At 38.2% G+C, this 26,008-nt stretch overlaps 2 protein-coding genes across 8 annotated transcripts in view; one reads left to right on the top strand and one right to left on the bottom strand.

Annotated features, from left to right (window-relative positions):
• The window catches only part of inpp4b (inositol polyphosphate-4-phosphatase type II B), a 191,560-nt gene extending 180,563 nt beyond the window's left edge, over positions 1 to 10,997 (top strand). For 6 of the 7 annotated variants that reach the window (XM_026171316.1, XM_026171318.1, XM_026171320.1 and 3 more), the window contains 4 exons: positions 1,328 to 1,425; positions 1,690 to 1,802; positions 3,018 to 3,172; positions 5,287 to 5,483. In XM_026171316.1, the coding sequence (XP_026027101.1) occupies positions 1,328 to 1,425; positions 1,690 to 1,802; positions 3,018 to 3,172; positions 5,287 to 5,461 (541 nt within the window). In that variant the 3' untranslated portion in view covers positions 5,462 to 5,483. Of the gene's footprint in view, positions 1 to 1,327; positions 1,426 to 1,689; positions 1,803 to 3,017; positions 3,173 to 5,286; positions 5,484 to 10,699 lie in introns of those variants that run through there. The other variant, XM_026171319.1, reaches the window with a different exon arrangement.
• A 4,005-nt stretch (positions 10,998 to 15,002) lies between these two features.
• On the bottom strand, positions 15,003 to 23,655 carry il15 (interleukin 15; the record flags this gene model as incomplete). The annotated part of the gene is made up of 8 exons (XM_026169428.1): positions 15,003 to 15,343; positions 15,519 to 15,650; positions 16,331 to 16,375; positions 17,631 to 17,718; positions 19,976 to 20,058; positions 23,182 to 23,263; positions 23,364 to 23,433; positions 23,523 to 23,655. Coding segments are annotated over 8 exons (729 nt in total), but the record flags the coding sequence as incomplete, so codon positions are not given.
• Between the last annotated feature and the right edge of the window lie 2,353 nt (positions 23,656 to 26,008).

Raw genomic sequence — 26,008 nt, 5'->3', positions numbered from 1 at the left:
TGCTTACAGTATCTCCAAGTTGTGCTTTATAGTTTGCTTTTTTTTTAACGTGACTAAAATGTAATGGTACATCTTCATTCATCTTGGCTCTTTGAATTCCATTGTCTAGCCAGAGACGCCTTTCCATCCGGTAGCTGGAAGCTCCCCTGCGTGGAGTGCTGAGAGTTTCTATCAAAAACATAATTTATTTTGGTAGAAATGATTCATTGTAGGTTTTGATTGGCTTCGAGTCAGCTCTTCATGTTTGCAAGAGGCACTAAAAGATTTGTGATTTTTGGAAAGTTTGGTAAGGTTTATGGGTCTCTCATGGAAACGTGACAGTTTTGAAGGAAATGGAAGCAAATTTTGTGTCCGGTCTATAAAACCTCTGATGAACCTTTTCATAATCTTCTGAAGTTTCTTCTTTCTGGTTCCTACGTAAACTTTGACTTATTGTACGCATTGACCTTAAAATAGGAATTATTTGTCTGTTTGATAGTGTATTTGCTGAATCAATTTAGGCATAAATTATAGGTAGTTTTTAAGTTTGTTTTCTCTTGCTGCTAATCCAGTGGGTCTTTGGACATTACATCTGCATATATACAGTTAGGTGCATATGCTTTTTTTGGGGGAAACTTTGATCATTTTGCCTCTGTACACCACCACCACAAATCAAGCAATTAATGTGTGGTTGAAGTGCAGACTTTCAGCTGTGATTTAATGGGTTTTACAAAAAAAAAAACCAACCCAACATACTTTCAGAGATTGAAAGCATATGAGCAGCTGGCTGACTAGCAGTTCTGTGGCCATATGAGGGCTGCTTTCTTGTTATTTCATTCGAAATTAAACAGGCAAGACTTCTGAAGTTGAACCTAACATCACCTTTCAATGGAGCTCTCCATATGAAGTTCAATTTTAGTGCAAGTGTGGGAGGCTGAAAACCAAATATAAACTTATCAGAGAAATACCAAAAAACTCTAGGAATGTTCAAAACCAACATTCATCCAGGACGCACCAGCTGAACAACACCAAGAGGCCCGAAACACTACAGAAGAAGCAACTCTGTTCATCTGGATGTAGAGTTTTCACTCATACAAGTGACTTCTTTGTTTTCATCTGACTGCAGATTTCCCCAACCTTATAAACAGTACATTTGCATAATAACTGATACTCGCACCACTGGCGTACAACGGGCTATGACAAAAAAAATACACCAGTAACAAACACCATATCCAGAGACCACCCCACTGAACCATGTTTGGGGCAGGGTTGGCCAGGATTCACACAAACTGCCCATCAGGATAAATATTTTTTCCCTAACCGATCTTGCACTCTGTTCTGCTCTCAGGTTTGGAGATATCTCTCTACAAGAAAGAATAAACCAGAAGAACTTTGAGACATTAGAAGCCTATTACAAATCATTAAGTGAAAAGGTGCCACTAGAATGTAAGTGCACAACTTTAAAATAATTTTTACTAAAGAAACATCTTCATCTTTGGTCTCATGTGTTTATGTGCAGAAAACAGTATTAACATATTTTTTTGTGTGGGTGAATAATGTGTACTATAATCCCATTAGAATGGTTCACATCTTTTATAAAGCAACCGTGAATTTTAACATGTAGAACATTTCTGTGAAAGAAATATCCACACCTGATCTACAGCCTGAAGCTTGTCTTCATTAACCTCTGTTTTTGTTTTGTGCAAACAGGTCTACCGTGTTTTCAGACACAGACCGACATAAAGGAATTACTTGAAACTTTGGGCCAGAATGTAGTCGCGAAGAAGAAAAAGAATGTGGAGATACTGTGGACTGCTGGAACGGTGAGGCTTCTACTGTTGTTACTGTCTGGATGGTAATTACTTTGAAGGGAACGATATTGTATTTTTTATATATTCATGTTGTTTTCTTTGTTCTTTTTAAGCATACTTTAAGTTTGTAGCAGGCTTTTATAGAGAAACATAGTTTTAAACAGCTCAATATGGCATTATTATCACTTCAGATCAGATTCTTCAGATAAATCTATTGACCTTGAGGGAGAGGTCAGAGGTCAAATGTGACATGATACTTTAAATCTGTTTAAACACTCTCAAAGTTCAAACCTTCATAGAAAAATAAGTCCAGTATAATAGAATAAAACCAAAGGCGCCCACGGGTGCCATAGATGGTGCAAAACATTTCGTCAACATTGTTGTTTGTTGGGGAGAAAACTTACAAACATACAGTACAGTCACACTGCTAAGCGATCAGATTTATGTAAATTTGACAAGCTGAACGCATTGTGTACTGTGCAGGAGACATGGCGCGAGATTGATTGACAATGGTCTACAGCCAATCAGGACGCAGAACACAATTCGCTCTTATAGGGGAAAAAAAAAGAAAACAAACCTCGAAACAGCGAAACTGCGAAAGGTGAACTGCGTTCTAGCGAGGGACCACTGTATGTATTCGATTTGTTGGCAGTACACACTACACTTGTAAGAATCGTATTTAATGAAGTTATAAGACTTTTGGTCCATTTTGGTTTTTAAAAGATGAAGTTGAATTTGAAGACCTCATGGATGAAAACTAAATTTTAATGGACTGTTAACAGAAACTCAGTCTACATCCCTACAACGTTTTATCAAAATTCATTCAAAACTTTTGAAAGAATGATAACACACACGCACGTGAACATTACCTGAATCATCCTTGGCAGAGGTAAAAGTAAAACACACCTCAACTAATAATGAGTAACTTGAAACTACAAAGGCAAATGAGGAGTAATGCCAGGGCAGATGGAAATGAGCGAAAGCTCCTTCTCGAGCTTTTATGCGTGCAAGTGAGCCTTCTGCAGGTAATCAATACTAGGGATGCATCAGAGTGAAGCAAGGATGACATAAAAATGAAAACACTAATCACGTGGCAGATGTGTGCACGTGTCTACGTCAGGATATGTAAAACGAGATGAGTCACTTCACAACATTTTGCCTTCATGATGTATGCCAAACCGATGGTGATGTTGGTTTTTTTTTTTCCCCTCATCCACTTTCCACCAGATCTGCCGAAGGTTAAATGGCATCAGGTTTACCAGCTGTAAAAGTGCCAAAGACCGAACATCCATGTCTGTCACTCTAGAGCAGTGCGCTCTCTTACGTGATGAACACCAGCTCAGCAAGGACTTCTTCGTGCGCGCTCTGGACTGCATGCGCAGGTAAGACAGTATTAAAGGAGGCATCAGAAGCCAGACCTAAACAGACTGCACTTAAAAAGTTAGTCATAAATGCGGATTTTTTGCTCAACGAAAAATATCTTGGTGATCAGAGATTTCTGCCGTCGTCTCCTCTCTTCAAGTGAAGTTACTTTCAGGATCTTGTTGGTTTATGTATTCAGAGTATACATGCGAGGCTGTTTTTACTGAAACTCAAATTCTAAAAAGCTTACTAGATACTATTACAGGCAAGTTAGAAAAATATCAATTTTCCAATGTTTTCGTTACCACACTCTTAATCTTGCTACATTTAGCAGTAGAATGGAATAAGCCTGAAGTAGGCTTGTCATTACAAGCATGTATTACAAGTAATAACCTGCATCCACACCACCCATCACACACATCAAAGGCATTTTATCTGCAACTTTTCCTCCCAGCCCATCACCATTACATGATCAACATTCCCTTCCCTCCACCATCATCACCATTCTTCACACATTCAGAGGCAGCAATGCATGTTCCTGTTAGTCCTGTAGTTTAGTGTTTGTGTGTTTGCCAGCAGGGAAACATTCACATCTGCCTAAATCTCATGAGGTTTAACTGCATAACTTTGGCAAGGGCACTGGTGAAATGCACATCTGAAATGTCCGTGGGACTGACCTGTATGGGACAGCTGATGGCAGGTGATGGAATGAAGACAGAAACTCTTAACGACACAAACACAGCTTTAATACAATTATACAATTATACAAGAACATTTAGTAATAAGTAACATTTTAACTGATGGGATGGTTTACAGTGTGCAATCAGGACAAAAAGGTTCTTCCTAAAACTGCAAATGAACAGAAACAATGTAAAGCTGTGAACCAAAACAGTACCAAATTATATTCAGTGAGAACCCCAGTTAATTAAGCTTGTGACTGCAGAGATGTATAAACTGTGAGGGGAACATTTTAAAGATAAAGTTTCTGTCTTGGGTAGGCCAGGGCTATTCTTGTGATATTTGAAAGATTTGCACACATGCCATACGGCTGCTTTACTGTAGGAAGAAAAGGAATAGTCAGTATAGTGAATTTTACAGTGAAAGGACCATGATGGATATCTAAAATGATAAAACGTCAGTCAAGCCCGTAATGCAACTAAATGCATTGACATGTTGCAGATATAAGTGCAGACTGACTCCAATTGATTGCAGCTTGTTCGCAATCTGTCTGCATGTATGAATTAGACAGCAAATATTTGCAAATCTTCAGAAATCTGTTTACAAGTGCAGTCAGTCCGAGTGAGATTGTGACTGGTTGACGACATGTTTCCTGTCCCTCTCCCCATCTGTGCAGTTGTTTTTTTAACTGAAAGTGGTTCCAAAATTATTTGCAATCAGACGCCAAAAGCAAAAGAATTCAGTAAACAAAGGACATTTTAATGAATTTATGGAAAAAAGCAAAAAGTGTTGCAGATAGGTTGCAGAATATACTCGCCAGAGTTCACAAGGGTACAATAAATCTTTCAAAGAAGGGAAAAGGAGATGGGAGGTACTGGAGACAAAAGTTCAAAGACACAGAAGGACAACAGGATGATCTGACCGACTGGAATATCTGGCACAAGTGAAAAGATATGAGGTGGGGCAGAAAGGAGAAAAATGAAAACAAAGGTCCTCGCTCGTCTAAGTAGTTCCACTATTTGCTAAACATATTTTAAATGCTGCTGACAGTGATGCTAATCTGTCCTAAGCCTGATGTGAATGATTTCACAGAAAGGAAAAACAAGTCTCATGTTTCAAACTGCTGCTATAAAAAAGATTGTTTACTTAGGACCGTATTCATACTTCACTCAGGCCATTTCTTCATGGCTTACACTGCAGTGTTTTTCATGGCATGGTTCTCACACTTTTACTCCACCTGTCACTGTCTACTTGTCTGTGGCTGCTATTCTGCATTCAGGCTGTACTAATACCTCTGGGTCTAAGTGGGCCTTGTGCTACTAGCCCTGTCAGGTCTCTTTATCAACTGACCTTTCCTAGAAAGCCTACTTAGACAGCATCTATACTGGACTAACACTAGTGTTTTCACACTCTGTCTCTGTTCGTTCTGTTTTCATTCTGATGGGCACTCCTGCAGTCGACTGACCCAGGGAGACATTGGGCAGTGGGAGGACCCTGAGGCTGGCGCCATGACAGAGAACAAACCAGCATCACGACACTTTTATCCCATTGCCCTGCTGCTTGTTAGCTCCCACTTACTGGTTGTGTGGCTCATTTTAAGTCTTGTTTTTCTGCTTGCAAAATATCAATAAACTGTTGACAATGACATCTCTACTCACTGCTTTTCTTCCTGTGTTCACTAGTTCTTCTTTTCAGTAGGGGTACTGCGGATTAACGGGTAATAAGCAAATAATTCAATGTCAAACTCAGGCTGTAGGGCATTAACGTCAGATGTTTTTATCTGACAAGAAAACGCCTTCCTGAGAGTTACATTAAGATCACACTAACTGCCAAAAGTATGATTATGAGACTGTTTCCCATGGCTCAAACCAGACTCCTTGTTTTTTTTTTTTAATCAACAGCAAGAATGCACAAGTCCATCCGTCAGTGTACTCTCTGACTACTCATGGTCATGAAAGGACATGTTACTTTCAGCAATGTGTTTTTGACTATATTTTTTTTTACACGTATGGCACAAATGTGGCGTAAGCACACATTTGTGCACACTCCCTTCTTTCCCAATCTCGTCTTTTCATTTGAAACGCTGTGGGGGTGAGGGCAGATTGAGCAAATCTCGAAAGCTAGATAACTTATTGAAATGCCAAATCATTTATTTTAGGAAAAGCAAATCTTTTTAGCAACATGTTACTGAAACATGCTGGCGATGTCAAACTTTGTATCGGCACATTATTTTTTGTTGTTTTTGTTTTTTTACAATTTACATTTTATATGTTTTCTGTATCAGCTGTTTGCCACAGTGGCTCAACTTATATATTTACTAAAACACGATATTATTTATCAGATCCAAGCATTTCATGCTATAAAAGCTAAACTGCCATCAAAGTAACTACTGAATGCCAGCTATAATATTTAATACAGCCACAGATGTACATCTGTTTGTGTTCTGCTTATTTCTATTGGAGTCTGTCCTGGGCCCACCTAATGATGCGCGTCTTCACCGGTACATTACTTCTTCTTTTGTTAATTTATGTTTTCCGTCTTTTTTGAGTGTTTTAATAATAACTTTCCATTTGATTTATTTCATACACAGCAGATTTTGAATACACAGACTAATCTTTTTTTCCTTGTCTTTTTAACTCTAACTAAAATATCATCAGTGACAATGTCTCGACGCATTTGTTTTGTTGAGTCATTGTCTATATACACATATAGTATATATTTACAAGGTTTCAGCATTGAGGTTGGTTTTGTATGGCCCTGGTCTTCTCCTGGGACTCGTGACAGTTTCAGAGTTAGACATACAAAGTGACCCTTGTGTGCATGGTCTGAGAGAAGAAAGAGAGAGAGGCTGTGCTGCTGCTGCTTTTACAAATCAACGTGATAGATTTTTGGATATTTCTCGCTCTTGTCCTGATCATCTGTATAGCTTCGTCATGAGTAATGAATTTGTTTTTTGATTCGGCCTACATGAGACAATAGACGTGTGACAGAGCGTGAGAGGTGTGTTTGAGTCTCTGGCTCAGTGTGTCAGAGATTGACAGCAGCCCTAACTTGAGACAATAAATATTTTAGAAGCACTTACTGACTCACCAACCTGAGTTTACATCTGAAGCCGGTATTGTGTGGCCCGTATTTACGTACTGTTGTAAATGACTTGTTGGCCTGTGATCTGTGAAACATATCTCAAATATATCTGCATGTGAAGTCATTTTGATGCACAAGCAACATTCCTGTCACAAGGTAGAATTAACTTTTTTAGAAAGCTTCTTACACCCATTGTTGAAGCGCTTAGCAGGTTAGCAGCCACCAATTTGTTCATCTGAGCTGAATGGAGCTCACTCAGTGGTTTACAGCTGCTGACAAACAGACACCTTTCCTTTAATAAACATTTGACTTATTTTTATTCTGGAGATCTGAGGCTAAGGAAAAAACATCTGGGGCTAGACAGCGAGGGCATTAGGCTGATTTCAGATTTTTCTTCACATTTTACAAAGACCACCAATATTACTATAAACAGTGTTTGTAGCTTTTAGAAGCTATACGTTACTATATGAACTAAAGCAGGGATGTCAAACACAAGGCCTGGAGGCCAGACTCCAATGGACAGCTTTGGAAAATGCGAAGGAGAACAGAAATTGACACACACACACACACACGGCACCATAGAAACTTATGTTATTCTTGTGTGTGATGACATAACTAGGGATGGGTATCGTTTAGGTTTTATCCGATACCAGTACCAAACCGGTACTTTTTAAACGGTGCCGGTGCTTAAACGGTGCTTGAACAGGTGCTTAAATAATGGAGAACACAAAATTGGTCCAAAAACCTCTCATGTTCAGCTGGTTTTTTGGAAAAAGATAACAATGTCAGCCTTTTCTGCAGCTATAGGGGATTTATGGCATCACTCTTGGATGGAAGCAGTGCTTAAACAATGGAAAAAACACAAACTTTGTCCAAAAACCTCTCATGTTTAGCTGTTTTCCACTTTTTCTTTGGTCATTTTAGCCTTTTTGGCCAGGGTGAAGGGAGTATCTGCCATCAAACAAGAAGATAGCCGCATGTAGCTATGATGATGTTTGCTAGTTCACCTTATGTGCATTAATGTAATAACGTGGTTAGCCTACTCAACGTAAATTACACACGAACAACATTAAGCTACTCACGCAGAGAAGCACGGCTGCTGCTGCCATCATCATCCGTCATCATTTCTGCTACACTGGCAGGGCTAGGGGCCAGGACTCTCCTCTTCGGGTTTTTGGGGGATGTTGCTAACTCCGGGTCCGATAACAGGCACCACACCCGCAGTAGATGTGCCCGGTGTGAGGTCTCGCAGCAAGCTATCAAATACGGCGCATTTCTCGGCTTTTAACAAAATGCTATACGTCGCCATGTGTTTCATCAGATTCGAGGCGTTACCTCCTTTGCACAGTATCAGCTTAAAGCACTTGTTGCAGGCTGCTGAGTTTGCATCTTTTGCTGTGAAGTACAGCCAGACTTTGACCGCTTCGCCTTGGGCATTTTTAATCTGTAGCTCTGCTCTAAAAGAACGTACATACCTGGGCCCGCCTACTACGCTTGCAAAGGTAAAATGATTGCCCAGAATCCGAAGTGTATGACATCTCAGGGAAAAAAAAGCACCGAAATAAAGCACCAAAATCTGCGCTGCTTTTCGGTCTGGTTACTACCGTTTATGTCAGAACCGGATACAGGTACCCATCCCTAGTCATAACACACAAGAATAACAGATGGAACATTTTTTAAACATTAGAAACTCTTTTAAATATACAGACATATTAATCAAACAACAAAAACAAACATAAAAATTATTTTGAAAGATCTCTGGCATTTGTACAGTCTAAATAAACTGAAGATGTCTTTGATAGCGTTTCTGTATATGTGGTGCACTGTTTGTGGGGCTGTGTGTTTTTGTTTCATCTACTGACATGTATTGTCTGCAGTGCATTGAGCTCTTCCTAACCCTGTGGGCATTTCTTAAGTAGTCATACTGTATATATATTGAAATACATACCTCTGCACACATACAGTAAGAGTTGAAATCATAACTGGGCGTAGCTCATGTTCCCACGGCTTCTCATGCACACATTTTTTTGTGCTTGCGGGACTGCAAGAATAAAAAATAAACCTTTTTCCAGATGTCTACATATGAGATGTACGGTTCATTGACCATTGACTCCTGAACTGTCGAGGTTCTTATTATTTTACTTAGAGAACTGTTTTTTATTGTGTTTTGTTTTTTGTTTTTTTGTTTTTTTGTTTTTGGGGGGGGGTACTGGTAATTGATATCATAAGCCGTCATTCTCAAAGATCAGACAGTTGCCTTGCTTGCAGCGTTACTCTGTGCTTCTCTAGAAGTTGTGTAACTACTTGAACTAGGGGAGGCTAGCACAGTCCCAAAAGCTGTCCTCCAACGTGCCACAGACAGTGTCCTGCTTTTGGGTCTACTTTTTTCTGACTTGTGTCTAATTTGGAATGGAACAAAATGTTTATAACTCACTGAAGGCAATGGGAGACTGGCGTAGATGGAAACTGTGCATAAGGTTAAGGCTGGCCAAGTGTTCCACAGTTTGAGTATAGCAGAGACAGAGACAAACAGACATCAGAGTTTGTGTGTGGATCTGTGGAGTGGATGTGATGTACTGCGGAGCTTCAGATGGGAGGATTGAACACAGAACAGTTGATTTAAATGAGAAGGTAGCTCCACATGGGTCAAACGGTCATAGATCTGTTTGGTTAAGAGTCCTGCTGTTCTGTTAAAAATACATGTTTTTAATGGTTTATCTAGACCGCTGGGAAACTTGCCTTCTCCTTTTAGCATTACCCCGGTCAGACTCAATAATATTTCTCAATAGCCATTCAAAATTCTGGATTTGGACTGGTTGAGGGAGAGGATTAACTTTTAATAGTCAGGTGGTTTAACCACATACCTTTGACTTATACACTATATGTTGATCTAAATGAATACAAGGGTCAGTTTGGACAAAACAGCTGGGTGCTGATATATATAAGTATGAACCACCACCAACAGCAGCAACAAGCAACAAGCCATTCATGTTTGCTTTGAAATGCATTTGACTATTGCATGAAACTGGACTTGCAAATCAATGGGACAACAGAAAATGTCTCATCAGAATTGTTAAAAGCCTTCCTTGTTTTGCATGCCTTTAATTCCCACATGGAGAATGTATGAAAATGTGAATAATTAGCCCATCAAATGGCCTAGAAGTGAGATTTTCTGCATGTTTTCCCCTTGGTGACATTTTGTTTAGTATCCTATCCTGACTTCCAACTCACGAGTTTGGTTGGGCAATTAATTCCCACAGGAGAAACTTAGCCAGTTGTGGAGGCCTGCACCAATAGACTGATCTCAATTGTGCTCAATATGTATTTCACTAACCACGACACTCTCTTGTATTGTTTCACAGCTGTGTGAAAAATCTTCAGTTTCATTTACATCTCTCTGAGAACCATTTATCCAAGAATACTTGTAAGAACTATTCGCCCCACAGCAGGTTGCTCTGCAGGTTTGATTTGACACACTAAATTCCCCTCCTGACATAAACCCTTGAGGGATTTGTGTCTCTAGCAAGAACTGAACCAGGAACCTTTCACTTACAAACTAATGTGCAAACAACAACACTACGGATCCCATATTTACTGCATAGTTTTGTGCTTTCTTTATCCCAAAGCAGCCACAAAGTAGTGCACAAAATGTTCAGGTTCTTTTTTTTGTTTGTTTTTTGAAGGCGTGTATATCATTAATACCACAAACTTAATTTTAAACCTCACTCATGTTTACTTTTTTGTTCTCTTTTTTCCACCTTTCACCTTCATCACTTGATCATCAGAGAAGGATGTCGCATTGAGAATGTTCAAAAGAATATTAAATGCAGGAAATATGCCTTCAACATGCTGCAGCTGATGGCCTTTCCCAAGTGCTACCGACCACCAGAAGGGACTTACGGCAAAGTTGACTCTTGAGGAGAAAAGCCACGTACTGTAAAATTAGTCATTCAGTATTATTATTCTTTAGTAAATATTAAAGATCATAAATGATAGTATGTAAAATATGCTGTTAATAGGAAACACAGTTGCTGGAGGTGTGTGTGTGTGTGTGTGTGTGTGTGTGTGTGTGTGTGTGTGTGTGTGTGTGTGTGTGTGTGTGTGTGTGTGTGTGTGTGTGTGTGTAATGAGGGTACATTCATAGGCATTAAAAAAATTGGTCCATTTTAAAATAAATGCACTTTCCACCTCACCATACATTGGTCATAACTTAAGCAACATTAAGCAGAACAACTTGTGGGTAAGTCAAAGTCTTACATAAAGTGCATATATCAGCGTATGAGAGAGATAACTAGCCTAAAAGAAGAGTTTTCAAGTGACTAGCTATTTTGTTTGTTTACGGTGACCATGCATTTGGACGTTCACTCGGTAAAAGTTAATATTTGGAAACGCTGACCTATGTTTGTAACAGCTCTTAAAGTTTCCGTAATCTTTGCGGACATCCACGTTCCCTGTGGTTTTTCTCCACAGGGAAAACTTTATTTGGATACGTGGGCCTTAAAAAGATAGTATGATGTTAAACAAAAAATGAACAACTTGTGCTGTTCTCAAGAAATCATATCAAGATGTTTTTTGATGAAACACAGTATTCAGATTCAAGATTCTCAGTTGGTTTTTGACTGAAGTCTACAAATTTCCCTCTGCTTAACACTGTCTGAGTCTGGGTGCTGAACTGGTAGTCCCGATCATTTACCAGCTGAAGACATATCATGAAAGAAAAAAATCTCACCAATACAGACCCAGGACTGTTGATGCTAGTTGCTAGAATCCTGTATCAGTCACGAAAAAGAGGATGCTACATAAACATGGCCCTGCCCCAACTCTTTGAGAAGTGTAGCTGCCATTATAGTCAAAATGAACGAATATTTTTCTTAAAATACTAAATTTTCTCTTTTTTTTCAGCAGGAATGAAATATGGGCTTATGAGATTTGCACATCATTGCTTTTTTTTTAAATTTACATTTTTCAAAACATAAAATACGTTTCTGTTTTGGACCTGGGGTTGTACTATATTTAAACAACATGAAGGGCAGGGTAATGTTGAACAACTGAACGCAGTTTCTGAATGCTACGGAGTACATTTATATTATTTATTTTTCTTAAATGTTTTTTTTTTTTTTATTCTAAGGTTTGATACCTTGGGCTTTTATGCTCGTTTCAAATAATAAGTTGTATGTCATTTGACATTTAGAAATGTCTGTTTAAAATTAAAAAAAATTAAAAATGTTTTACTGCTGGTTGTGTAGTTTGTGTGAGTTTTCACATTTCTTTATATGTGACATGTCAGAATCTCTCAGGCTCTAGTCCAATGCAGAGTTCATGTATTTCCCAGAAAGACATACTGAGTTGCACACGTCACAAATGGTAAATGGTAAATGGCCTGTATTTATATAGCGCTTTACTAGTCCCTAAGGACCCCAAAGCGCTTTACATATCCAGTCATCCACCCATTCACACACACATTCACACACTGGTGATGGCAAGCTACATTGAATAACTGCCCTCACACATCAGCTCTGCCAAAGTTGTATGAGGACACCGACAGCGTGTTTGTAAGACATCTGACACAGAAAATCCACTTTAACTCAGCCTGGAAACATTTGGAATGCAACTGTAACAAGCTTCAGTTGAAAGCTCTGGAAGGACTGCCAACTGGCAAACTGTACTTATCTGTTTTTGTTTTACCTTGGTTACACTTCCGCACACAGTGGGACTCCTTTTAATTGCTCTTTGATTGATTGTTAATTTATTTCAACATGTGAACAATATACAGGTACATTTAATACTCATTATGTACACATAAAGGCTGGTCTTAAACAGTGTTTACCCTCCGGCTCTGAGATGACTGCATGCATTTTGAGTTCAAAAAGAGGTTAAGTGAAGTGATCAGCCAGCACTATAGTCTGTATATAAAAGGCGGACACAGTCTGAATCCTACACTACGAAGCCAGATTTTGGCTTATCCATGTGACTTCAGGGTTAACCCTGGGTTTTCTGTACTAAATAGGTGGCTCACTTTTTGATGGGGTAAATCGCTGTGGTAACTTACGCTGTGAACATAATCTGCTCTGGAGCAAGTTACCAATTACAGATCAACAGGTAAGAAATCATCACTGCCGGCCAATCAATTCTCCATAAAATAGCGTCACCACTCCCGGAAGATCCCTCACATCCATGTACGTGAACAGTGGGGAGGCCTAAAGTGTTTCCTTAACTGTGGACTACTGAATGAACCGGAAACTGTGTGTCACTTTGCCACAGGAATGTCTTAATGTGGTGACTAAATGTCTATTGGTGTTCTACTTGAGTCTTGTTTTTTTCCACACCCCCGGAAACAGAGAGCACACATGAAGAATACCTATTCAGTCAATCACATTAATTTCCCTTTGACCTGCTACACACTGAAGCAATTTCCACATATCCTTTTATCAGCAGGGAAGGTAAGCTTTAAAGCTTAGATGTATCCAGTTTAAAGTTTTTAGAGCTCTAATCTTTAATATCACCAGTCCACTCACTTCAACTTAAAACTATTAAGTAGAATTACAATATTTATTGCATGCCCTAAAGCAACAGATTAACTGAAGATTTTTCTGTGGCATTCATCCCGTTATTTTCACAAGTTTTGAGTTTGTTTCGAGATTTATATCACTTTTGATAACATCACTGGTCTTGGTGGATGATTTTCTGTGGAAGAAGAGTCACATGATCTATGAAAGGCCCATGTGTGACTAACACCACCCCTTTCATGTGAAGCCACAGGGTTAATTTAATGACTTAATATAACCAGCTTCATGTGACCTTTTATCCTGATCTCCAATGTTAGGGTAAGTATCTAGATAACCGAACGATACCCTGGATGTGTTGAACTCTCCTTTTTAGGATAGGGCCCTGGCCTCTGAATTTTTAGCATTAGCATTTTGGTTGCAGCCGTGTTAGTTGGCAGAGCTTCCACTTAAACCAAATCCCACAAGTTTTCCATTAATATTGACAACTCCTCAATCTTTCCCTCCCCTCAGGTTAAGAGTGTGAGTGTCATCCTTGACAGAACTTTGTCGTTTCAGTCTCGTAATAGTCGCATCAACCAGTCCACCTACTTCCTCTTACGCAATATCAATCGTCTGTCCCTTCCTTACCAACCCCCATATCCTTGTTTATAGCCACGTCACTTCTGAGATCGATTATTGTAATTCTCTTCAGTCCTCCTAACAAGGCCCTTCGCAATCTCTGACTCCTCCAGAATTCTGCAGCCTGGATCATAACTCTCACACAGAGTTATGATCACTGGTCTTCAGCAGCTTCGCTGGCTGCCCGTAGATCAGAGCTTTCAGCCACTCTGCTCCCCAACTTTGAAATTCACTTCCTCATGAGATCACGAATACTGGCTCTCTTCCCTTATTCAAGTCAAAACCCATCTGTTTAAACTGACTTACTCTTTAAAAATTGATTCCAGTTGTTGACTCCAATGCTGTTCTTTTATGCTTTGAACAGGGACCTTGGGTTGTAGAAAGGCGCCATAAATAAAAAAAAATGCACTACTCCCCCCCGATAGAAGTGGCTAGATTTGGATACCACAGTGGAGTTAAGCTATGAGCTAATGCTGGCAAGCGTGGTTTGCATGCTACACACAAACTTTGTAGACAGCCTGCAGTTGGCAGATAAGCTGCCCTTGTATACAGAATGTTAATGGCAGTTTTCCTGTCTGAGTATCTACTAAAGACTCTCTTGCCACTTGCACGATAAATGCTCCATCTCTGATGCTGACCCGGAATCGAACAAAATTAAATAGAACAGTTTGTGTATCAGATACAATCTCCCATGTATTCAACAGTACGTGAAGTAACAGTTGAGAGTTTGTTTTAACATGTAATGTAAAAAAGAAATAAAGTTTACAAAAGACTTTCAAGCCGCACATGTAGCAGCCAGAGAGGAAAATGCAGAACTGAAGACCTCACAGACAAAACACTGGAGTAAGCATATACTGAACGTACTCAGATACTAGAGTCCATTAGGTGTATCAGTACATTTTATTCAGTAGTGTATATCAGAATCAGAATACTTTATTGATCCCTGGGGGAAATTATTTAGCAGTGTGATAACATTATGTATATACAGTATAGCTAAAAGCTGTGGCACTGACAGCATATTTAAAAACAAATAGGCCAGATGTGTAGCACTGACATGCCATGCTACATTTAGTGTCATCAGCCTATAGCATAAAATACATCTTTAATTTATTATTACGTATGGTAGCAACATAAGCGATAAAAACAGTTATTTACAAATCTACACAAATGCACAGTAGTAGTTTACAGTATTTACATCATTATATAATATTATGTAGAGTTGAGATTTTCCAAAAGGTCCATTAGTCTGTCCATAAATGTTGTAATATTTTGAAGCGTGTACGTTTCACATGCTGGACACAGATCCTAACAGGAGACAAAAATTAAAGATTTGTTTTTCCTCAAATGAATACAAACAATTACAACTGAAAGCTAAAGAAAGGTAATAAGCTTCAGCAGTGGTTATGTGAAAAAAATCTTTTTGATTGTACATTTAAGCAAAGACTCTGACTTCTTCTAAAAGGATACATTTAAAACTTACATTTTTTGTTGTTTGCAGATTATAATTGAAATCACGGACACATTCCTGTGAACCACGCCCAATTTCTTCCTCATCAAGGACCATTATCAACTCCAACATGTAACATTTCAGCACCATCTTTTTACAGAAATCCTGGAAACACAAGAAAATTTCTTAGCATTTCCTGAAAATGTTCTACGAGTTACATTTCTAAGGAATAAAATAAATAAAATTACTTTATCATGACAAGCTTTAGAATAATAATAATAATAATAATAATAATTATAATTATAATTATAATTATTATTATTATAAATAATGCCAAACACCAAAATTAAAAATGTACTAAACACTCCCTTCTCAAGATGATACCAGAGGCCCATATTACGAAGCAGGAATCAGATTATCCAGGTAATCAAGGTTAATTCTGTTTTCTGTACCATGAAGGTAGTTTATTTAACTGGGGTACATCACCATGGTAACAGCCAAACTTGCTCCATGGGTATGTTGAATTCATAATACAGGGCCCAGAGTACGCTGTACAAAACATTCCAACAAAGAACATGTTGCCTTCTACATGCTTTGGATGGCTGTTGTGTTGGTTGGCTATCTGAATACAGGTATGTTTACCAAGGAGGAAACAGAAGCATGGGCGTGGTGTTAGTGCCTTTTATAGCACTCCGTAAACTGAATGTGTGATTCCTTTTGTTTAGTCTTTGGAGTGGAGGTTAAAGAGACCTCCAGGATTTGGACATACACGCAACACTTGTTAGCACTTTGTAATCGATTCACACGATGATTAGAAATCAAAACTGAACTTTTTAAAAACTTACTGGAAAGTCTTCAATTCCTGGAGCGTAGAGCATAGCATCAGATTTCTGACAAGAAATTAAAAACAAATAAACATTTTCATTTGTCTCACCAGATGTGCTTCTCACAACCAACCAGGTTAATATATATATAAGAAATTGGTGGAATTAAAACAAAACAAAACACACCCTTCTAGTCCCTAGGGATGTTTGACCACCAAATTTTAACTAGTTCAAGTGAACATTTGTGCCAAAGTTTTAGAAATTCCTTCTAAGCTCTTACGTTCACTTGTTAATGAGAATGGGATTGATTGATGGACAAACAACCAGAAATTTCATCAGTCACTTCCTTAGGTACACCTATTCAGCTACTCATTAAAACGCAGATATCAAAATCATGTAATTACATTGTCAGCACATCTAAATGCATTGTTGCTGCAAAGACAAACTACTAATCTGAGACTTTTCTGTCACAAAGGTCTGCAGATCACATACATAATCTGCTCCTATTGCGCTTACTGCTCTTGCACTTCTGATTAGATGCAAACTGCATTTTGTTACCCTGTATTAATACATGTGTAATTACAATAAAGTTGACTCTAATCATGGTGTGAGAAAGAAAACATCCAGTGAGTGGCAGTTCTCTGGGTGAAGAGTATGAGAGCAAAGCAAGATAACCAGATTGCTTCAAACTGTTAAAGCAACAGTAGCTCATATCACCAGTCATTACAAGGAAGTTATGCAAAAGAGAATTTCTGAACCTACAACACATCAAACCTTGACACAGATGGGCAACAGCAGCAGAAGACTACACCGAGCGCCCTGCCTATCAGCTAAGAACACAAAACTGAAACTCCAGTTACTACACCATCATAAAATTGGGCAATAAAAGATCTGATGACATTCAGCTGGAAGAGTCAACATTTGGTCTAAATGATATGAAAGCATAGATCCATCCTGTTTTGTGTCAGTGTTCAGGCTGGCGGTGTAATGCGGTGGGAAACTTTTTCCTTAACACATTTTGGGTCTGTTAGCATCAGCTGATCATCGTTTCTGCCTATATCCATAAATAATGACGTAACCAGTGACTGTATAATGAGTAAAGGCTCCAGACTGTTGCCAGTGTAGAGGTAAACTGTCCACTATCCATTAGTTCTGACATAACTAGAGCTACAATTTGCTGCTATATAAATAAAACAGACTTTTTTTTTTTTATTGTTTTAAGTCAGCATCAGTGAACAAATGTATGTCGTTTTTAAATGTCATACAAATTTTTAACAATAAAAACTCAATGTTACCAAAGAGTTAAAATGAAACCACTCACCTTCACATTATGAATCAGATCATTCAAACATATCCGTAGATCCCCTGCTTCATTCACAGAATTGGCACATGTAGGCGTACTCAAGAGGCTGTAAGAATGAAAATACAATTAGAAAGAAACAATTATGGCAATATGGAGTTTTGTTGGGTGCAACTGATTTGCTGCACCTAGCTGCTACTGGGGAAAGCAATATGGGTATTTAAATGTAATAATATAGTAAAAGTGATTGAAATGCAGTTTAAATTTAATAAACTAACACAGTTGAAGTTTGACACATTTATATTTCAATGTGTCAAACTTCCAAAGTCCAGTACTTTTGTCATACTGCACACCATCAGCTCAGTCACGGAGTGCATTTTGCAGAAATTAACACTATACAGTCATTCAGTCACTGCAAAAAGAGAGTAAACCCCCATCAATTCTAAGGTATTACGACTTTTTTTTTTGTTTGTTTTTTTTTTTAATATAGCCTTTACTATGTTGTAAAGTTAAGCAATTATAGCCTGAGATAAACATCACATGGCATATTATGGTTTCATTTGACAAAAACCTAAACCAAAATACAGAAGCAGTGTCGCACGCGCACACACACCTCAATAGCTAGCAGAATTGCCTTTAGCAGTAGTAGCTTGAAGCTGGAGAGTTACTGGCCTGCTCTTTACTGCGCTGCTTTTACTTAATCGGCCTTGTGGATATTCGATCTATGCAGTGATCCCTTTTGTTTTGGGGGGTTTTTTTGCGTTTTTTTTTTTTTTTTTTTTTTTTTTTAAAAGAAAAGAGACATTTTCCCTACGACCCTTCACAAAAACAAAACATTTCTACTTGTACTGTGATGAACTCTGGCCCGCTCTTCAGTGTCTGGCATGTGGGTCCTGGACTGTATTATTGTAATACCACCGTTCTTGGAAAGGCACTTGCATTGTGTTAACACTGGAGACCAGGGCCCCATACCAGGAATCAGGTCCGGCTAACAATTAGTGTGATGAAAGGTAAACTCTTGCTTTTCTGTTCCAGGAAGCTTCAACCTCAACCTAGTTACCATGGTAACACATTCTGTGGACAGCTATTTGACATGCCAGTTTATTTCCTCATTCATAAAGTCACAGCTTAGAGCAAAGCAAGTCAAACTTCTATATGTTACAAACACTGAAATATATAACAGTTAGCATTTTAGCAGTTCACATATTCCAGTTAAAATAACCACTTTTACAGTCATTCATTCACTCATCATTTTCTGATAAGGGAGACTGCAATTACGTCACAGACCTATTATTAGCTCAGAGTAAAATCTATAGTCGCCATCTTTTGAACTCAGTGAATCAGTTCCTCCACAACATTTACTGTACATTGCTGTAGCAATCAGTATTTAAATGAAGGTCATCTGTGTAACGCTTTAAAACATAACACACTGATCAATTATTTGGCATGTTGTAATTGGACTTGAGTCTTGGTCTTGAGAGGACGTGAATAATTTGAAGATGAGGCTGAAATGACTTTAACCTATTCCCTCAGTGAATCAGTGGGCAGCCAAAAATCACGCCTGGGGAGGGACGGTACCTTGCTCAGGGGTACCTCAGGGTAGCCGTTCAGTGGATTCGAACCCCCGACCTTCCGATCATGGGGCGACCACACTACCTACCGAGCTGCAGACAGTCATGCAGACAGCACAACATTTCATGTTGAAGTCTTTTCACAGATCAGTCGGTAAATGACCTTTTTAAAAGCTTTGCCAGAAACCAAAACTCTAATTCTGAACTTCGACTTTTCAACTGGAAAACTTTGTTGTTTACCTCAGGTTATATTGACCCGATACTAAGCCCTGATGAGAAACAGATGACTTATATCCTTATGTAAGACATTAGAATTAAGAGGATGTACTTATCTGTTTATTTGTAGGAATTTTAAAAAGGTTTGGCTTTCAATATTATTTTGCTGTTTTACATTTCTTTTTATTTTACTCAATATAAGGTTTATGCCAGGCCTGTCCTAAATTAACAGTACTGACAATTTCTGATTTTTTATGATTCTGTGATGATTAATCCACCAGTATGTGCAAGCTATTTAATCCAAATGAATACTATCATTATTGGCATTGTTCATAAATATTCAAGTTTACAGTTTTGCAAAAGGAAAAAAGCAGAAACAAAATCGAAAATCACATAAATTTTCTTATTAAAATGCCAAATGACAGCTATTTACTTGCACTCCATAATTTTTTGACAGACTTACTAAATTATTTGTGTTTTCTTGTTTTTAAATAACAGGTGATCTAATAAATCTACTAAGCACAGTACACTCATAAGAAAAACAAAACACAAAACACAACACACACACTATATGCCTACCTCAGAACTAACAAACAAAGCCACACCTGAGTTTTGTGGCTCTCTCGGCACACCTTACAGGTCAGCTGGATCTGGAAACCCCTCTAGAAATTGTACAGGAAAACATTAGATCATCATCATCATCATCATCATCATCATCTACATCTTTTAGGTCACCATTTTAAAATTGTAATATAATGGGTGATAAATATGCAATTAAAGTCATTGAAATTTAACAGAAATATGTCAAGCCATCTTTGTGTAACACTGTGGTAAATAATTTCCACTTCTATGGCTGAATAGCAATAACAGATACATAACCATTTTCTCTGAAGTTTGCACATTTCTGTATTCTGTCAGTCTTTTGTGACCATTTGCTCATCTGCTACAGGCTGTGCTCCTATATTTTTAAGCCAACTCTGTTCTCTTCTTCTATTTTCTGCATCTACTAAAACAACAGAATGAGTATGAAATATTAACTGAAACTCAAATAGTAATTTTTTTATAGTGTATTCAAGCTGTTGTCCTGCACTGCTAGAAATACTACCCCGTGCCCACCCACAGTCACCGCACTCCGTAATCATCATACACAAACGAGGTGCAACTCAAAGTGCAGAAAGTCAACCTGCTTTCATCGGGCAGAACTCACAACTTGCATGTAGTGTAAATAACAGCTACAGTTTCACTTTAGAGGTTAAATGCTTTGCAATTCCCTCAAAAAAACAAAACAACAAAAAACAACAAAAAACACAACAACAGCAACAAAAAAAACCCCAAAAAACAAAAACGTACCCGTCTTCCTGTGGCTAACTCTCACCAGAGTTACCCAGCTGGAGTTCTTTGGCTAATCCAGACACTATTTTTTCCCAGCAATATTTACCAGTCCCTCTTGGAGGAAACTAAGGCATTCCACAGCCAAATGGACTACAATGCATTACAAGCTCTAACAGCTGGGTGTGTCCAGAAAACCTCTAAAGGGAGGCAACCCACACTATTTCAGTTGCACTCCATTTTTATTCCAGATGTACAAGCTGAGGCCCTCACACTACCACCAATATGCAATTTATACAGTGCTTTTAAAAAAAAATAAAAAAAATTAAGACATCATCCAATGTAAAGCTTATACCACGGCTGCTCTAAAATAATTAGCAAAAGACAGTTAATCCACCAGCAAGGCCAAGCTCTTTAATCAAATTATTTTAATGCTAAAAATGTTAAAATTTGCTGTTTTACAGATAAGCAGAAAAAAAAAAAATCAAAATTAAACTGTTTTACTTAAGATGCCAAATTAGTTATTTACTTGAGGTCCAGTACCCAAATTTGGCTATTTAAAATAAATTTAGATTTTGTTGTTAATTGTTTAATAAAATTTCTTTAAACATTTTTTGGACAGATTTCTAAAATATTTCCTTTTTTTATTTTAAATGACAGTTTATATAATAAATTAGTTAAGGACTGCATTTCTGCATTAAAGCTACACAAAATAGGCACAAAATAACCAGTATATTCAAAACTAACATGTCACTGGAATCACACTACAATTTACAATTTTCAGTAATGCAGTAACTAAAGCTGTAAATGCACCAAATTCAGTAGCCACATTACAGCTACGTCATTATCTGCATGATAGATGGGGTGGGGGGGGGGGGGGGGTTTTACAGAAATATATACATCTTAAATGGGTCTTGCTATAATCAGCTAGTGTGCAAACAAACAAAGTGCAAACACTGCAAAAAGAGGCTGTTGCTAACACAGCATCGGCTCTTTCCAAGCATCCATAGACAACATCCTAACAAAAAGTTAGGCCAGAACCCAAAGTGATGCTAAAGCTAAGTGTATGCTGACCCCAGCACAGCAGCCAGAGCCTGATCTTCAACAGATAACAAAGGCAGCGATGGCTAGTCAGGCTTGTAACATTGCATCACCCATTTCCAGTTGTTTCTACAGTAGAATTACTGCGGCTTTGCATCTCTTTGGCCTGGTTTTTAATTTGCTTTCTGTTCCGTCTTGTGTTCAATCTCAACTAAACTAAAACAAAGTTTGTGCGGGCCTTTAAGCTTTGTCCCACACACAAACAGGGATTTGTGTTGAGTATCAGGACTGAAGGGGAAGATAAATACTGTTAGATAACATGTCTTACAATGAATTTTACATCTTTTTACAGAGCAACAAAGTAGTAATGTTACAAATTACTTTTTCCCCACCAAGCAATGAAGTATTGAGTATTGAGTGCTGCATTACTTTTAATAGTAATGAGTGGATTTTTTTTTTTTTTTTTTTTGTCAACACCAAACTCAACATCCCATCAATGCCTAAAACAAATGCGACTGGCCCATGTAGTACCTGCGCATTTCCAGCTACTTCTTCTGCAGCCATTTTTCTAACAGACTGGAAGAGAACTGATCAACCTGAGGACATAAATCCCCTAGCAACTAGTGTTAGGGCTGCAGGATTGCAGAGCAAGTCCACCATGCACAACTCGAAATGCAGGCAACAGTGTCAGGCAACTATAAAAAAAAAAAAAAAAAAAGCTTTAGGCTGAACTTGGGCGATCGTGGTTCAAGAGTTGGGAGTTCACCTTGTAATCGGAAGGTTGCCGGTTCGAAGCGCTTTGGGGTCCTTAGGGACTAGAAAAGCGCTGTAAATACAGGCCATAAATCAGACACCTTAAGGGTACACCTCACTCAGACCAACAACACATGATCTTTGTCTGAAATCTCCATCGGGGCCAAAGCAGAGGATGCATGTTATCTAACATCCAATGTTTCAGCAGTTGTAGTATTATGAAGAATATTTAAACAGCATAGTGATGAAATGTACTTTTAGTTGTCTTCAATTCTGTTGCAGATGTACTTGTGTTTTCCATTTGTACTGTAGTAGTACTGAAGTTAAAGGGTGTTTTTTGTTTGTTTTGGGGTTTTTGTTTTGTTTTGTTTTGTTTTTTAAAGAATAGAACTATATTTTCAGTGTTACTATGAAACAGCCGCGTATCTTAAAACTTTACGGTAGCCTAGTGAGGTTAACATTTATCGATGGTACTCTTCAGCACTTACACTTGCTCTTCCAACAGGAGTTGGATGGATAATCACGACTAAATATTTCTTGAAGGTTGCGCTTCAACCGTGATAGTTTCTTGTTACTTGAAGCAGACCATCCTTCCTATAAATCATTCTTCAAGTTTACAAAACTATTACAGAGACTAATAACCGGTAATCATTTCCTCGTACCTTTGCTCGAACCGTCAGCCGCGTACTACCAAGGACGCATTTATTTCCATACCCTGCAGTCTCGACGCAGTTTGGAGCAATGCTGACAAACAGCGTTGGACAGAATAAAAACGTAAACATTAAGTTAGGCAGAAACAAGAACGTGGTGGACGTGCACATGATTTGGCTCCATTCTCACTGACAGCTGTGCAGAAGCGTCTCCCCATATACACACAACCGGAAAGACGGGCTGCCAAACTAGCTCGCATCTGACTAAATCGAAAGTGAAAGCAAGTGAGTGAAAGCGAGAGCATTACTTGTTTTTTAAACCAAATTACCATAATGGCACATAGTTCACCGACAGCAGCTGAAATGTATCCCGCGGACCCACGTGGATCGCCCAGTAGACACACCTCCTATATATACGCATTTGATTAGCCTCCCTAATTGGGGACACGCCGTGTTTTCCTCCAGGTGATTAGCCGACAGTTTGGGTTAGACCTCTACTAGTAACGCACTAAAATGTAACTTACAGCTCGCTGATCTCGGTGACATGTGAGTTGAAAAAGGATCACCGGGAGCGCCGTCATCTGCGCAGTGACTGCGGTTGCCGTCGTCCTAGCCAGCGGAGCAGCAAGCAAAGATTACACTTTTGCACCTCATTTGTGATAATAAAGCTGGTTTGTCTCATTGGTCTGCAGCCAGTGTTATTAACACTTGTGGCGAGAGTGAGTACGGGTATGATTTCGCAGGCTGACTTGCACACGCCCTGTTCTGGTCGTGTTGAGACGTTCACTCCTCCTCCAAGTCGTCACTTTATCGGTTTCTTTTTTTTCTTTTAATGCATGAGTCATCAGAAATACTTCACAGAAATGCACATTCAAGAGGGATTTTATTTAATTTTAAATTTTTATTTTTTTACACAAATGAGTCATTCCTACTATTCGGTGCCATTTCAGTGTGATCACTCTTCATCAAAAAATACAAAATTTTGAATTATTTTAACATTTCATCTAAAAGAGGGATTTTCAACCTATAAGAAAAATGTATTGGTCCAGCTAAGGATATTATATTATAATATTTTTTTAAATCAAAGTCTTTACCCATGACGTGCCAAATGTCCACCCTGTTACAGGACATTCAATTTTCTATTAATAACTGTTTTGAATACACAGTTATAGTAATATTTACATTTTCTAAAAGCTACAATGTCCCTTTTTAAAATCTGCAAGGAAATTTCATGTTATAGTGCATAGCAATAACAGGGGTGACGGTAACAGGGGGGAGATTTTATGCTAAACTTAGCCATTACTACTAGTATGATGAACAACAAGCTAGTACATGGTGACCACTAAGAACCATTTTTAACATGTTTATTAGCCATATTATAAAAATTACCAAAAAAAAATTGTTTCCACTATTAATAAGCGTAACAGGTTGGACGTGTTATGCTTTGCCACATTACAAAATCTTGCTAAAACATTGAAAAAAGGGTTGATTAAAGAGTGGTACTTACTGGTCTTCTTCTTGAAAGTTTTCCCTCCAAAATATGTTACATCCGGGAGTGTCATGTGACTAAAAGAATAATCAGGTGATGTGTTCTATGGAATTCTTATCAGAGTAACAGGGGTGACAGTTGATTCAGGGACACAACATTTTTTAAAGATTTTAAGTATTAAACATGCATTAATAATAAAAAAAGAACATTTGATGAGGAACATTAGAAATAAGCCAATCCAGAAATGATGAAAAATCTAGATTTTTTTTTTTTTTTTAAGTTATATTTGTAACTGAAGTCGAGCAAGCATGACTGGGGACATAGTACTTTAGTGACTTGTGCTAAAATAAAAGTAATTTACTTTTAATGTATTTATCCTGTGTATATATCAATGTGTTCTATGGTAGAGGGGGGTTAAACATACAAGAAAATGGTTTAGAAATAAGCATTAGACAAGTTTTACACTAAATATACCATATTATGTCATTAGGACTCAAATGGCACCGAATAGTAAGAATGACCCAAATGTGCCTTGCAGTTTATTTCAAACATCAGGACAAACAACTGCACTGAGGAAAGATGCCACAAAAAGACTCTCCAATAGTCATTACATAACATCGATAATGAGGACAGGTTATGCTTTATTCATAACAAGCCACAGAAGAATTCCCTTCAGTGGCCGCCAATTTGCCTGGATCAGAAAACCAGTGAAGTTAATGATTTAGGCAATTCATTCCAGCTAATAATTTGTTTATTATTACAGCTGACCAAGCTAAAACGGGACGACTTATTTTGGATATAAGCATACGGGTAAAATGTTTGAGGAAGTTTTTCATAAACAGGAAGATGAAAGTCTCGAGGCACATTGTGGTGAACAGCTAACGCTTAAGGTTTGTTGTTGCTGTTTGGACTATTTAAGACAAGCCAGAGCTTTACAATCATGACTTATTGAAAATTTCCTGTATACTCTGCAGTTGTGTGTGGATTCTGGTGGAATTCAAAAATATGGAAGGATAGTCTGGTCCTAAATGTAACAATCAGACCCTGATTGTAAAAAAAAATCTAGGCAAATTCATAAGATCTGAATGAGTATTTGTCCAACAGCCAATACTGGTTGCCACCTCGTTTGAAAGAAAGTGAAGACCCCCCCCTAAAGCTCTTTAAAAGTTCACCACCATATGACATAAACAACCCTCTTATGTGTGCCAGCTTCACGCCACCAATAGGAGTAACATCATCTTCTTGAGTTTCCAGGGACCATTCACATGGTGGGCAAATGTGACAACCATTAGAGTGTGGAAATACAAAGATCAGCCTTTGCTCCTGTATCAAAAATCACTGCAAAGCAGA

The sequence above is a fragment of the Astatotilapia calliptera genome, chromosome 6, assembly GCF_900246225.1.
Source record: "Astatotilapia calliptera chromosome 6, fAstCal1.2, whole genome shotgun sequence".
Classification (NCBI taxonomy): domain Eukaryota; kingdom Metazoa; phylum Chordata; class Actinopteri; order Cichliformes; family Cichlidae; genus Astatotilapia; species Astatotilapia calliptera.
Note: the sequence above shows the minus strand (reverse complement) of the source record. Positions and strands in the feature narration are given on the sequence as shown.